A 15,726-nucleotide genomic window follows, 5' to 3' on the forward strand; every position below is an offset into this window, starting at 1 on the left:
ACAAGAAAATGACAGAACACTGATATTTAATGATATTTTATTACTTGCAGCCTAAATAACATGACAAATTGCGTTTTTTGTGAAATCATTTGCGAATTGCCATTGCTTTGTGTAAGCTGTCATGTTTGAGTTTTCCTTGCACACACACACACACACACACACACACACACACACACACACACACACACACACACCATTTACCAGAAGTCGCCGCTTGATCCCTTTAGAAACAGTAATAATTTCGACAAACAATGGCTTAAAGTGATTCAGAAAGATTCGTTCATGTCAAATCCACCTGTACGGAGAAGTTTCAGCTCAGAGCTGGGTTTCTCTCTGGGGAAGTGAAAACCCGGAGTGGATCCGCGGCGGCGTGATCACAGAGTCGAAGAATCCGATCCACTTACATACAGAGCTCCACTCCGGCTTCCGGTGTGCGTTGCTTGTAACTACTTTGACGCTTTGGCTTCTTGTGGAACTATTTTCGTTTCCCCAGAAGAAATAGTCGAACTAACTTTCCAATTCCGCCTGCGCGATAATTGTGGCTACAGTAAGGTACATTAAATAAATACTCCATCTTGCCATGATTCACAAGGTGGTGTCGGAGTCCCTCCCTCTGCTCTCAGATGACTGCAGCAGCAGACAGCAGTGCTCTCTCTCTCCCTCTCTCTCTCTCTCTCTGACCGACAGCAGCAGAAGCATGGCGGCGATGGAGACACGGGAGTGCAGAGACGGAAGGCTGCCGCAGCGAAGCTAAGCTCCAGTGTCCCACCTGCATCAAACTCGGAATTCAAGGCTCATACTTTTGCTCAGGTGAAGCTCTGACACTTCCTTCAATAAACAAACGAGGCTCTCGGGTTTTGTCGCTCATGTCACGCTGCCGGCCTACGGGACTGAGCTCAGCGTTAGCTAGCTAGCTGCCTCACGTTACAAACAGGCACTTTAAACCTTACTCTGAGCTTTGACGTTTACGTCAAAGTTTTGTGCGTGATGATTTTTCTGGATGGCAGATGTTTCACCTAAACACGGGAGCGCAAATGTAATTTGCGAGCTGTTTCTTCGTTCAGCGTGATTTAAATGACTTCAGCTCAACGTGGCTCGCGCGCTCAGTTGTCAAATCATCACATCAAACCTTTAGTTAATTTATTTTCTATAGATTTAGGACAAAGGGATGCATACGTGATCGGTGCATCCTGTAAGAAAATGCAGCTCTAACCCTACCTCTTTTCATTCTCGTATGATTTTGCTGGTCACTCCTAGCCTGGGCTGTGTTTCAAACCCCAGTTAACTGCCTATCAAGACCGCATTGTAGGCATCTTAAGTGTTTTGTGAGTTACTTGCCCATGATGGTCAGAGATGCCGTCTAGGTTGGCAGCTCACTGGGTTTTGAGGCAAAAATTAGAAGTGCCCAGAAAACCGAACGTCTACATAGACAGCGTTTTTGACCATTATGTTTTATTAGACATTTTGCTCAAAAATGCTGTCTTGGTAGACAGTTCATTACGTTTTGAGACACCTCCCTGGACTCAAGCACCTGTTGCAGGGCAGATCTGCTGTTTTGCTTGCCGGGTAGATAGGCTGATATGATGACAGGGTGCTGCCAGCCCAATATATCTGATTTGACATTTCCACCGATTCCTTTGATTCAGACTTTCGCCCCTAATTAGACGAGCCACTGTAACTCCCATGTAATTCTAAACCAGTATGAATGTCTGTCTTCCGCTGAACACTTAAATTTGTAAGTCAGTTGTGTTCGGTGCAGCTCAGCCCCTGACATTCTTGAGAATATCCTGTTTCATCCTCCACAGATGAAAGTAAGCTATATATGCACATTTTTAAATTTGGGCGAGCTATCTATGCGATACCATAAAATGTCAAGTTTATGTACTTTCTGTTTCAATAGGAAGTTGGAAGTGGACATATCAAAAGTTTTCTGTCTTTTGTGTAAAATATCCAATAACCGTTTAGTTTAGTTCACTTGTTTCTCACTTACTGTTAAGTAGAGGTTTTTTTTTTTTTTGCATTTATTTCAAGATCACCTCTTGTAATCAAAATATTTTATCTGTTTCTTGGAAAAGAGTTTTATATTTTAAATGAAATATTAGTAGATGCTAAAACGTACGAATTTACACATTTATTGGTCTCTTATTGTTAGTCACCAAGGCTACATGTATTTGATCAAAAATAGAATAAACACACTAATATAATGAAGTGTTATTATAATTAAAAAGAACGCTTTTCTCTTTTATTATGTTCAAATAGCATTTATTCCTGTAATGGCAAAGCTACATTTTCAGTAGTTGTTACTTCAGTGTCGCGTGATCACTCATTATAATATGCCGATCTGCTCAAAAACATTTACTATTATCAGTGTTGAAATGGTTGTGCTGCTTAATGTTTTGCGTAGAAACTCATGCTTTCAGGTTTCCGTATTAAAAGTTCAAAAGAACAGTGTTTATTTGAAATAGAAATCTTTCTAACATTATTAATGTAATTATTGCCTGTTGTTTTACAGCTGTTGACTTTAGTTTTACAGTAGTGTAATTTTGTACACTAACAGACATTACGTTTTATGGGCTCTTTAAGAAGTGAGTAATAACTGCAGTTCTGTATGTTTTCAGGAATGTTTCAAAGGCAGCTGGGCCACCCATAAACTGCTCCACAAAAAAGCAAGTATGTAGTGTGTTTTCTCTTTGTAAAGGTTCAGCTTGTATGTGGATTACAAATCACGCCTTGCATGATGCCATCGTTAATATCTGGCTTTTCATTTGCAGAGGAGGACAAAATAAAAGATGATGGAAAGAACTGTGTGGAGAAAGAAATCAACACAGACCCTTGGCCCGGGTACAGATACACTGGTAAACTGCGACCCCACTATCCCCTGGTAAGGGCGCACGATCAATGACAGCATGATAATTACAGCGCACGTGCGTTAAGTACATGACAAAACAAATGTATGCATTCAAACGTCTAGTTTCGACTCTTTTAGACTCCCATGCGGCTTGTTTCTAGCAACATCCAGAGACCAGACTATGCAGATCATCCTTTGGGTAAGATCGCGAATCCCTTCACACGTAATTTAGACCTCGTTCTGTAAATGATGCACTGCAAGACTCGGGTCAACCTCTGTCATCTGGACTAGCTTTCTCGCTCCGTGCCCTTTAGCCGAGTCATTGCACTTTTCTAACAGACTGCCCTGTTCATTATTAGGCCTGTGTGAAGTTTAAACTTTTGACCCTTGAACGGCCCACTGACATACAAGCTTTGAAACTAATGGCCTCCATCTAATCAGCTGAAGTGCCGTTCGATTTTTAAGTGGACGAGCGTTTGCTGCAGAAGCACACTTTGGACCAGATTAACCACAGTTTATGTAAATGTGCATCTAGATGTAACCTCTGTTTACAGTTACAGTTTTTGTTTGGTATCTTGTTTGATGAGTATTTATCATCATCATCATTTTTGTATTTTTATGCTCTTATAATCATTTGATTATGAAAAACGCTTTTATGGTTTGTTTGATCTTATTTTATTTACTTGGTAGTTAGTTGGATACACATCATTAATAAAAAGTTTCATATGATGTTATATACTGTATGTGGCCCTAGAAAGTGCAAGGACACATGATCCACACCTACTGTATGATTCACGAGTCCTATTTAATCAGCTTCATTTAACTTCAGGAGGTTTGAGAATTTGTTTGTGAATACGTTTTTTTCCCCCTTGTCTGAATCAAGCAAATTAAATATTTAAGTAGTAAAACAAAAAAAACTGTCTTAAATTTAGATTAGATTAAAAATATTTCTCCCCATGAGAATTCAGAAGGTATTTCAACCCGTATTCTGTATGTTCTCATTATTAATAATAATAATATAGCTGATCAGTCTTCTAGCTAGTTTAAAATGTTTTTTTTTTTTGCCCGATTGAAACTCGAGAATGATTCTTCTAATTTTATTAGCTTATATTTAACGTAAACTGACTAATAATGGTCACATGATTCCTCAGAAGTGGTGTTATTATGATCAATGTTCAAAACAGTAATGCTTACGTTTTGTGGAAACAGTGATGCAACTTTTTTTTTTTATAGATCTTCTCTAACACAAAAATGTCTTTGTCATTTTACTTTAATTTAATGCATGTTTACTGAATAAAATAATACATTTCTTTCTGACTAGAAACTTTAAACATTAGTGTATGTATATATTTTCAAGACAGATTATCACTAACCTGCTAGTTATTCTGCTAGTGTGTCTGTGAACTGTGAGAAATGTGACGTTCTTAGAGAAGGTAAAATGCATTCATGTCAATACTTTTTGGGGCCCTGTAAATGACACTCGTGATGGAAGGATGTTTCACATGATAGTACACATGTCTTTGTATTGAAGAGAGATTGCACACTTTTTTTTAGTATAGAAACATCTCTCATGAATCACTGTTTTGTGAATAAATGCTTATTTGTCCTTCATTAATGGATGCCGCAGAGTCTTCCCGTAAGTAACCATTATGGTGGTGATTAGTTGCTATTAGGCTCCTGTAGTTACAGCCTTTCATTCCTTTGTTATTAGCTCATCCTTGAGTCTCCAGGCCCCGGCTTTCAAACAGTAGAATAGTGATGAATTGAAAAAGCCTAATGTCTTCAAAAGCATCCAGTGGTTAGGTCAGGAGTGCGTGCTTATCTTTAGGACTTCTTTGTGAGAGCGTGTGTGTGTGTGATGGTCCTGAAGTCACCTTATACACGTTTCCATTTACCTCCGTGTGTGTGTGTGTGTGTGTGCGCGCGTTGGGGGTGGGCTGCTGCAGTGTGTGTCTGAAGCTCTTCTCTCGCTCTCTGCAGCTGCAGAGGTTGGGTTGTTGGCAGGTACGAAGTCCCGCCGCTTCCCATGTGTGTCCGGCCGGTGATGTCCTCTTGTTCTAACAGTATTACAGGGAGCAGTTTGTTCCGCAGTGGGTGTATGAGTGTATTTTTGTGAGCAAGAGTGTGTCTGTGTAGTAGCATGGCTCTGTCTGTTTCTGCATGGCTGATGTCATTAATCAGCTGGGTGATATGACCATCGCTGTATTTGCTGGAAATTCAATGGAGAATGGTTACATTTTTATTTTTATTGATTCAGTTTTTTGCACATCCTGCACTGTCTTTTTGCATTGCTTCGAATTCCTTTGTAGATTTTATTTAAATAAAGCAGTTGTGCAGGTTGATAGCAATGCAAATGTATCCACCTAGGGGCAAATGGTACACTACAGGCTAAAAGTTTGGAATAATTAAGATATTTTGATGTTTTTGAATGTTTAACAAGGCTGCATTTATTTAGTACAGGAAAAAGAAATATTGTTAAATGTTATATACGTAACTGTTATCTGTTTGAATATATTTTAAAACGGTACTCATTGCTGTGCTGGCAAAGCTGAATTTTCAGCATCATAAGAGATTGAAATTGTATTATAAAATGTAATTCATTCCTGAGCTGAAATTTTAGCTTGATTACTCCAGTCTTCAGTGTCACGTGATCCTTCGGAAATCGTTCTAATAAATCAATGTATTATCAATATTTAAAACAGTTGTGCCACCTTATAATTTAAAAGGAAACTGTGACAAATTTAGCAATCCTTGCTAAATAAATGTATTAATTTCTTAAAATTTCAACAGATTTTTCAGTGGTAGTGTATGATGATTTACTCGCCTTAAGCAGCAAAAACGTTTTTCAGTGTTTTCAACATTGATAATAATAAGAAATGTCTCTTAAGATGCAAATCACCATATTATAATGATTTCTGAATTATCATGTGACACTGAAGACTAGAGTATTGATTGCTAAAAATACATCTCCAGAGTAAATTACATATTCTAATATAATTGACGGTAGGTCTCTTATGTCGATGGTGAGTCTTAATTCAATACCATAAAAAAATCTTAATTATCCAAGCCTTTGATCAGTACTGCAAGTTAACTTTTTATCTTCTTTGCCACGTGATATATAGTGTCATATCGCCCAGCCCTAGCAGGAACTGTCCGTGATTACGTCATTGCCAAACTGTCATGTCCCAGACCTCACTGGATCAGCGACCGTGTGCGTGCGTGTGTGTTTATATCTGTAAGAAGTGGTTGTGTCGTCTTCATTAGTTGACTGGAGACTGTGCTGTTGAGATTCTGTTGTGGTGAAGGTCAGTAGGCAGAGCTAGTCCATATATTTGAGTGATAGTAAGATGCTTTTGTGGGTAGATGGGTATCTGTGTATTTTACTGCTCACCAATTCACCAATTCATCACTGCTTGCAGGAATGTCAGAGTCAGAGCAGACCATGAAAGGGACGTCTCAGATTAAGATCCTCAATGCTGAAGAGATTGAGGGCATGAGAGTTGTCTGCAAGGTAAACCAACATCATACGATACGTATAAACAATAAAAACTGAAATGCGACAATATGAGAACGGATGAATGTAAACGGTTGTGAAAGCCATTTTCTGCCTCTGTATGAACATTTAGTTCTGCCAGCAGTTTCTAATTTCAGATTTTAGTTAAGAGAACCCCAGATGAATTCACAAAATGTATGGCAGCCTGTCGAGTCTGGCATGAGCACAGGCACACAAGATATTTGAATTGATAAATATAAAGGCAGTGTTTGTTTCCTTCAGCTGGCTCGAGAAGTCCTCGACATTGCTGCCATGATGGTGAAACCTGGAGTGACGACAGAGGAGATTGACCATGCTGTGCATTTGGTAAAAATTCACATTCACACCTTTTTTCTTTTTCTTATCCAAAAGGCAGTAGTCTGATAAGAGCAGGACGTTTTAAATGCATTTTGTCCTAGTGAAATTTAAAATTGTTTTGCATTGACTCCAAGGCCCACTTTGTCCAAATTGTTTTAGTAAATAGGTTACCAGTTTATATCTTTGTTTTAGCATTTTTAAACATTTCAGTTATGTTACTAAATCTAAATAATTTTAAGACATCTTGTGGACCTATGGTTGAGAACCACTGCTTTAAACATTATTCTTCATGCTAGAGTTTCCTTCTGAGAAAAAAAAATTATAAAATATATATTTATTTATTTACAGTTGGTTGACAGCTATTTTTGACAGTATCCTTAATCCTTAATGTAAATTCTACATTGTCATTTGAGTAGGGCAGCCTGTATGTTGATGCTAATGCCAAACGATTTATTGATTTTAGGCATGTACAGCGAGGACCTGCTACCCCTCACCTCTGAACTACTACAACTTTCCCAAGTCCTGCTGCACCTCTGTTAATGAAGTCATCTGTCATGGGATTCCTGACCGCCGTCCCCTCCAGGAGGGGGACATACTGAACAGTATGTATCAACATACATTTGAACATATAGTATATGAATGCATCTTCCTTGCTTTACTTAATGGGAGATCTGATTTTTGCATTCAAGGGCTGTTTTAAAAAAAAGTAGAATCAACCTCCCACTAAAATGACATTTTACTTCATATTTAAATTAGCTTATATTTACATTTGGTGCCAAATTTACACTAAACAGACCTTACACTGAAGGCAAAATCCAGAGCCAGATGGTATCTGCAGCTTTTTTTTTCTTTGATTGTGAAAGTCTGTGGAATGGATTTCTGTTAAATGCAGAGAACTTTACTCATAATAGGAGCTGAAAGCATAATCGTATCATTTGTGTGTAAACATACATACGGAGAAAAAAAATCTTCAGACTTAAGGTAAATTAATTGGCACATGCTCACTTGGCCAATCATACTTAACTTTTTCTTGCAGTCGACATAACAGTTTACCACAATGGCTACCATGGAGATTTGAACGAAACCTTTTTTGTGGGTGAAGTGGATGAGGGAGCCAAAAAATTGGTTCAGACCACTTATGAATGTCTTATGCAAGCCATCGACTCTGGTGAGTATGAAAGCGCAACACTAACAATTTAACAGTCCCTATATGCCAGTTTCACATGAATTGGCCAGTGTTTGTCTGATATGTTTGTCTGATATGTTATGACCTTCTCTTTGCAACATGTCTGTGTTGTGATCTGAAGAAGCTTGTTTCTGTCTTGTGTCTAGTGAAGCCTGGTATCCGCTATCGTGAGCTGGGAAACATCATCCAGAAACACGCGCAGGCTAACGGTTTCTCTGTGGTACGGAGCTACTGTGGCCACGGGATTCACAAACTGTTCCACACGGCACCAAACGTACCGCACTATGCCAGTGAGTAATGATACAAGCATTGCACACTGTGACGCTTGTGATCAAAACTGCGGACCGCTTGAACTATCCTTGTTTTATGTATTTCTACAGAGAATAAAGCAGTAGGAGTGATGAAACCTGGTCATGTCTTTACCATTGAGCCCATGATCTGTGAAGGTAAGAGACAAATCACAATTATATCCTTATCTTTCTTTATGTGCACACTTATTGTTCAGAATTATCTTTTCTTTTAGAAAAAAGGATTATAAAAAAATAGGGCTGTCAAAGTTAATGCGTTCAAATATGTAATTGGTTTGCTCATAGGGATGCATGATAGATCATTTCAGCATTGATATCGTGATGTCGCGCTCTCGCAGGATGTTATATATGCACAGTGTTCCTGTTTATCATGCGCGCAAACTGCTCAATCTGACAGTTGCACAATTTGCAACACTTGTTTTATTCTTGTAGGAGATACCGTTATGACTGTAAAAATCTGAGATGCGATGTGATTAATTATTGTAATCAGTTGCTTATTTAAGAGTGTTTGCTCTGTGCAGGTGGCTGGCAGGATGAGACATGGCCAGATGGTTGGACTGCAGTCACTCGTGATGGTAAACGCTCAGCCCAGTTTGAGCACACACTTCTCGTGACAGAGACAGGCTGCGAAATCCTCACGCGTCGCCTGGAGGATAATGGCCGTGCTCACTTCCTGTCCCAAATGTAGAACGGTGGGGTCATATCAGCCCTATTCTGCAGTGGAGGATACAACAGCTCCGCCCCATATCACCAATCAGCCAATCACACAGTGGTTCTCTGTTGGGCAGGAGATGATTGGCCACGTGGCCGTGACAGTGGATTTGGGCAAGAGATGGAGATTTGTTAACTTCTGAATGTGTCACCTGACAGTCACATTAATCAGCTTGGATCTGAGTAAATTCAAAGGCGCTGGCCTTTAACCTGGTTACAGTGCCGCCACACTCTGTCTTAACGGCAGAGGTGTCTGTGTGAGTGGTTTTGCGTGTGCGCACCTGTGTGTTTGAGAGAGCGCGTCGGCTGTGTGAGGTCTGCTGTCTTGGTCTGCTTCAGTGCGTTTGTATGCCTGGCTCGTTGCAGTGTACCATGTTTGTTTTGTTGGGGTTCGAGATGCAACGAGTGTATGTGATGAAACACTGGAGTCTCTCCAAATCTTATCAAATCATAATTGATATATAAAAACTCTTTACAGCTGAAAGAGTGCCTCGTAACGTTATTGAACATTGTACAAATGTTTTTCATTAACTTCTACCAGCGTTCAAAAGGTCCAGTTAAATCGATCTTACTTGAGTGACCGTGTTTATGAACATCTATGAGACATTAGGTTAAGTACAATGGTTTAATTATGTTTCACCTGTTTGATGGCCTTTCTGAAATGTCTTTTACTGCAGTCATCCTCAGTCAATGAAAAGATTTTTGTTTGTCTTTGGTGGTTTAATGCCACTTAAAGAGCAATGTGAAAGTCTGAAAAGCAGTTGCAGGCCTCTTTGTCTGTTTGACGCATCTCTTGAAATCAGTGTTTCAGTATTCAAGCTGAATTAAAGTATATTTTCTCCTTTATTTTCAGTTTTTGTGTGTATGTGCGCGTGTGCAACAAATCCCAAACATCTGTCAGTCATTACACAGAGGAATGAAATTTCAAAAAATTTCTTTTTGAAAGCAGCTGATCATCCAAGAGAATCATCTGTATTTAGTTATTGTCTCTTTTTGGTAAAACAATCAAATTTTTAGCCAGGCAGAAAATTAATTCCAGTGCTTTAGTTCTTGAAACAGTTACAGTACTTTAGACTAGTATTGAGTGTATATTAAGATTGTCTTAAACTCTGGTGTAGAAGTTGAGTGGAGATGACTTGATTCTCATTTGCATATAGTGATGATGCACCGAATGCTGTAAGATAGGGAAAAAAAGTTGTAACTTTTTTCCTTGTATGATTAACCTGAAATAGAAAAAAGGTGAAAAATGTACCATTGTCCAGTTTTCATGAGGTTGACGGCATCATTGATCTGCTCCAGATCCATTTTGTGGGTTATGAACTCGTCAAGCATTATTTTGCCAGTCATGTATTCATTAACCAGTTTTGGAAGAGAATCCTTGATCTTAAAACCTTTCTCCACGTAAAGAACAATTAATACTTGCACAGACATGTACTCTAAAAACCATAGAGAGCATTAACTGACAGCTGCTTTACCTCCAAATAGGGTTCCCTTCCAGGTTTTGCCATTTATAAGTTGACTCGGTTGTGCTGAAAAGTCTACATCAGTATAGCCAACCAAAACACTCACACCCCATCCTTTAATACATGACTCCAGTGCAGCTCTCTGAGATCAAAACACATTAAACTCACACACAGAAGAATTTCAAGTACTGAGAGCTTTTAAACAAGTAAGTAAATACATGCACTCTCTTACGGTTACTTCAGCGTTGCCCACACACTCAGTGAGAAATCCACTCCTCCATTGGTAAGTTCTGCCAGCACTTCAGAGATGGGTTTATTATATGTCTTCGGTTCAGAAAATCAGTGGCACCAAAGACCTTTGCCTTCTCAAACTTCTTCTCATTAATGTCCACAGCAAAGATACGGGAGGCTCCGGCGTTTTACAGCCCATGACTGCAGCCAGTCCTACTGCACCCAGTCCAAACACTGCACACACTGAGCCTGGTGTGACCTTCACACAAACACAAATCAATTGGTAAAGCATCTTCAATCTTCAGTTCAAGCTACGACTATCTGAGCACCTAAGCTACAAACTGAAGTCTAAACTCAGACTATTCAAAATTTATTCATTTCCTTTAATAAGTGACATCTGCACTTCTCCATTAAAAAAATCATATACTTTTCGAAACTTTGCATACAGTACCAATCTCGGCCACCAGATGACAATATTAGTTTATCAAAATATAAAGAGTGAATTATTACAAGGTTTTGATAATATTTAGTAACCAGACTATATTGGTTATTGTTGACAAAATAATTTATTTTTTGTAATGTAACAGAAAAATTACATCAGAATGGCATTTCAGAATCTTATGACGTTTTTCCCTTTTTTTTTTAACAAAATTTTTACATTATATTTATAGCTTTTGCATACTATTTAATATTAGTCTAGTTACTTTTTAGTTTGCATTACTATTCCCAGGTAAAAAAACAAGTACACTTCCATAATGTAATTAAAGTGCTCTATTTTTTGCGCACTAATTTTGTACTTAACATACTAAAAATTATTCTTTAATACTTCGTAAAATAAACTTAAGATCATCTAAGTGTACTCAGCTGTGCTATTTTGAGACGCCATGAATATGAACTAAAATGCACTTTTAACACTCAAGTGTGCTACAAGTGGTAGCTAAATATGTTTTTAAAAACAATGTTAAATGTGTATTTTAGTTCATATTCATGGTGTGAAGTGTTTTGTGGGTTTACTAGTATTTAGGAAGTATAGTCATACTTAGGTGTGGTCTATCTTTTAATCATTTCACAGTTCTCCTATCATTCATTCAGTATCTTACTATTGGGATCACCTCAAGAATTACAGATTACGGAAGCACCAATAACACCACGTCTGCCATCTGTGGCAAACCAATCACTGCAGCGATCAGGGAGTCCTGCCTCTCTGTATTTAAATCACAGCTACCTGCTGTTTTGTCATTCTCGCTGTCTTCCCTGTGAAGATTTTGGAAGTTGGCTCAACAAACTTTTAAGAGGGTTTAAATATGAAGCAGCAAGGTGACATCCCGAACACAATACATTCACAACGCTGCACAATCTCACTTAAAGTGAGATACTAACATGTAAATTTTTCGAAGAGCTGAGGAGCCCTGGAGGAAAAAGTCATCATCCCCATCCCGGTGCTTGTGGAATGTGGATATCGAGTGAAGGTTTCACACAGCTTCTGCATTTCCTGTTTGGGCATTAAACAGGTTTAGGGAGCTGTGTCCAACCTCGAAAGATGTCCTCACTGCATGAAGTTCTCAACTAAATCCAGAGAGAGGAGACTCTGCGTGGCAGTAGCTGGGAAGTTGGACCCATGCCTCTCTGCTCAACTCATAAAAGGACAGATGGATTGTCTCCAAGCTGTCAGCTCATGGGGGGAGATGATGGAACTTAAGCATTGTCGACCATCCTCAAGGATGAAAATGATGACGCTATTCTTCCTCCCAAACCAATCATGCCCGCTGAGTGCACAGGATGAGAGGCTAAATCTAAATGTAGCTGGGTTACCTCTGAAAGTGAGATAGACAATTCAGAATGTGAGGGCTGCCTTGACATGTTCTTTATATAATCTCAAATGAAGGGTGTTTGAGGGATGATGCACAAATAGAAACATCGCTCCTTTCTTGTGTTCAGTTTCAGATATGCTGTGCTTCATTTAGGACCTCCTGGATAATGGCAAAGCCTTTTCTACAGTTAAGGTTTATCTGTCCTCTATCTGTACAATAACAATAACAATAACAATATTGTGTTATGGGGCCAATCGTGGCCTAATGGAGACAGAGTCAAACTTTGAAGGCTGCAGGATCGAGCCTCAAGTCCGACAGGAATTGTTGGTGAGGGGAGTGAATAACCAGAGGCCCTTGAGCAAGGCACTGAACCCCCAGCTGCCCAGCAGAACTGGCTGCCCACTGCTCCAGGTGTGTGTGTGTGTGTTCACTACTGTGTGTGCACTTGGATAAGTTAAATGCTGTGCTGAATTTCCAAGTATGGATCACCATACTTGGCCATGTTGCTTCACTTTCACTTCTAATGCGTATAGGATTATGAGCACGCTCTGCCAGTGGTATGACTACATCCTGGGCTCTGTTTAGAGATATTTCTGTTCAAAAAATTAGCGTGGATGCCAACTGGTCTTCTCCACACACATATTGTCATTTCTGTAGACTGGATGTGACCGAACCCTCTCTGGCCCACTCAGTCCTGGGAGTGAGTAGTCAGGGTGAATAATGCAATTTATTAAGGGTGAATTCCTCATATTACTTTCAACTTCATTAGAAGTTATGATTCAGATAATAACCTACTCGTAATTTAGTCTGCTTAATCAGCATATCAGCAATATGAGAGTTGTCTGTGTCACTTAGTGAGATACTGAATGAATGTTAGAAAGAGAACATTAGATTACTGGCATAGTGCCAGTTCTCTGATAACATGAAGTGAGGTATCTCACAAACATTGTCCTCCTTGCCTTTACTGCATGGAGAGGAGATATCCGGAGAGGGATGAAATGGCAGGTATCCGCAGTGTATATACCTACCTCCCTGATCGCTGCAGCGATTGGTCTGCCGTAGTTGGCAGACGTGTTGTTATCATTGCTTCCCTGATTGGTCACATCTGAGATGTCAGTAACCTAATGATCTGAATTTATTAATTTACTCCTTTATTCATTAATGAACAGATCTCTAATATGTATTTCTCAGACACTTGTTTAAAAATGTTTTCATTGACAGAGCAAAAATACGGCAAGTAAGTGTCCATGCTTCTTGATCATCTATACACACCCCAGCTGTGTTGACAGCAGCTCCATAACCGGTGGAGACGCCGCAGCCGAGCAGACACACTCTGTCGAGTGGGGCATCATCATGGATCTTGACCAAATAAATCTGGTTGATGACGATGTACTCAGAAAAGGTACCGGTGCTTGCGAACTGCAGAATAGGCCGGCCACGGCAAGTGAAACGTGTTGTGGGATACGACATCAAATCAACATGATCATTTTGCCTGACAAAAAAAAAAAAAAAGAAAAAAAAGATTAAGAATAATAAGAAACAAATAAAAAACATAATGAAAAATCTGGAAAAACTGTGTTGTTTGTATTTCTAACCAGTTGCGCTCACAAAAGTTTGTTTTTGGACTCTTGCAGAACCTGCATTCTCCACATTGAGCGATCGCGACTGGGATAACCTTATCACCTGTTCACCACAATACACAGATGGTTTTTTGATGTTGTTATTACACCAGCATATTTACACTAAGAGTTATAGGGAACAAAAAAAAAATCATTTACTTATCCTTACATTGTTCCTAGGCTTATGGAATACATAATTTATTTTATTTTTTATTTTTTTTGTTTATTATTTTGTTTGTTTGTTTTTAAATTTTTTATTTAGCTTTAATTCAGTTTTAGTTTTAGTAGTTGCAGTACTTTTTTTCAGCTTGTCGCCAAGGCAAGATTGTTTTTTTTTTTTTTTTATGTTTTTTAACTAATATAATATAATTTACTTCTGCCTCAATTCATTTTGTGACTTAAAATAAGTTGATTCATTTACAAAAAAAACAAAACAACTTTGGTCTGTATTTTACTCAGAGTTGTCAATTGTCTTTAGAAAATGTCATATTATGGATGCATATACCTTTATGTCATGTGTGTGTGTTTTAAGTTGTATGTAAAACAGCCAGTATAAGTACATAGTTTCTGTCCACGGAAGTGAGTCATACAGGTTAGGAATAAACATGGGGTAAATAAATGATTACCTTTATTTTTGCTGAGCTATACTTTTTAAGTAGAAATAAAGACATTTTAGTTTGTGACCTGGTTTGAACTCAGTGACTCCAGGTCCCACACTCTCCACCACACCAGCTCCCTCATGTCCCAGGACAGTGGGAAAACCTTTCTTGTTCTTCCCTTCAAACAGGTGGTAAAGGTCGGTGTGGCACAGACTTGAAGCTACAATCTATGTGATTGGGAAAATCCTTATTTATCAAAACAAGTTAATGGTGTTGCATGCTTTAACAACTGATTTAGTTCTTTGGATTTATGACAACTTTCATGGGACATTTCCAACCTTAATTCGTATTTCTCCTTCCTGAGGTGGGCGACTTCTATTTCCTCTATTACCAGAGGTGCATTGGGTTCCCAGGCAACAGCCGCCCGGCATTTAATCACCTTTAGCACATAAAAGAACTTGGTGTATAATGTTTGATAGATGTTAAATGGTTAACTACAGACATAAATGCTGCGTTTGAGTGGTTCCATGATCTCTGCTCTTAGATCAAGGATCAAATCTGTGATTTCATCATCACTAAAGATAAATTTCTAACTCAGTGAAACTGTACATGTAGTATCAATTTGATGATAAACTAGGAAAAAATCGCCTTATTTTCAAGAAATTAATTATGCACAAATGTCACTTTGCACTTTTACATGTGGCATCCAAACCTTTTCATGTAGTCTTTATATATTATTTAGTATTTATATGAATAGTCATTCTTGATATATTGCATTATAGTTAGTAAAGAAGTTCAATCAATTGTGCATCACAATAATAACATGTGCATGTAATGCAAGACATTGACATTGACCATTGATCTTATTCTTTAAGTTGATTAGCCATAATAATTTAGCAGTAGGCTTCAAATAATCTATTTTGCATTAGGCCCTCGTTGATTAGTTGTAATAAAAATAAACTTTACTGATTTAGCAATCAATAGGTCATTGTAAATTAATGTATATGGGATTGAAGTCGTATTAAAAATGCATTAACTGCTCTGCAGCACAAATGAAAAAGACCAAAAGACAAGTTTACGAACCTTCCTGCAGTGGCCAT

General features: G+C 38.5%; 1 protein-coding gene and 1 pseudogene across 1 annotated transcript; one reads left to right on the plus strand and one right to left on the minus strand.

The window, feature by feature from the left end:
- The first annotated feature begins 608 nt into the window (after nt 1-608).
- Nucleotides 609-9,749, plus strand: LOC122332186 (methionine aminopeptidase 1-like). Its single transcript, XM_043229484.1, is given in 13 exon segments — nt 609-650; nt 653-724; nt 726-810; nt 2,584-2,670; nt 2,772-2,881; nt 2,987-3,047; nt 6,268-6,359; nt 6,624-6,707; nt 7,162-7,300; nt 7,735-7,866; nt 8,031-8,174; nt 8,265-8,330; nt 8,714-9,749. Coding segments are annotated over 13 exon segments (1,266 nt in total). The 5' UTR covers nt 609-623; the 3' UTR covers nt 8,881-9,749.
- Nucleotides 9,728-15,726, minus strand: LOC122332188 (annotated as a pseudogene).

Source organism: Puntigrus tetrazona, unplaced genomic scaffold (assembly GCF_018831695.1).
Source record: "Puntigrus tetrazona isolate hp1 unplaced genomic scaffold, ASM1883169v1 S000000006, whole genome shotgun sequence".
NCBI classification, from domain to species: Eukaryota; Metazoa; Chordata; class Actinopteri; order Cypriniformes; family Cyprinidae; genus Puntigrus; species Puntigrus tetrazona.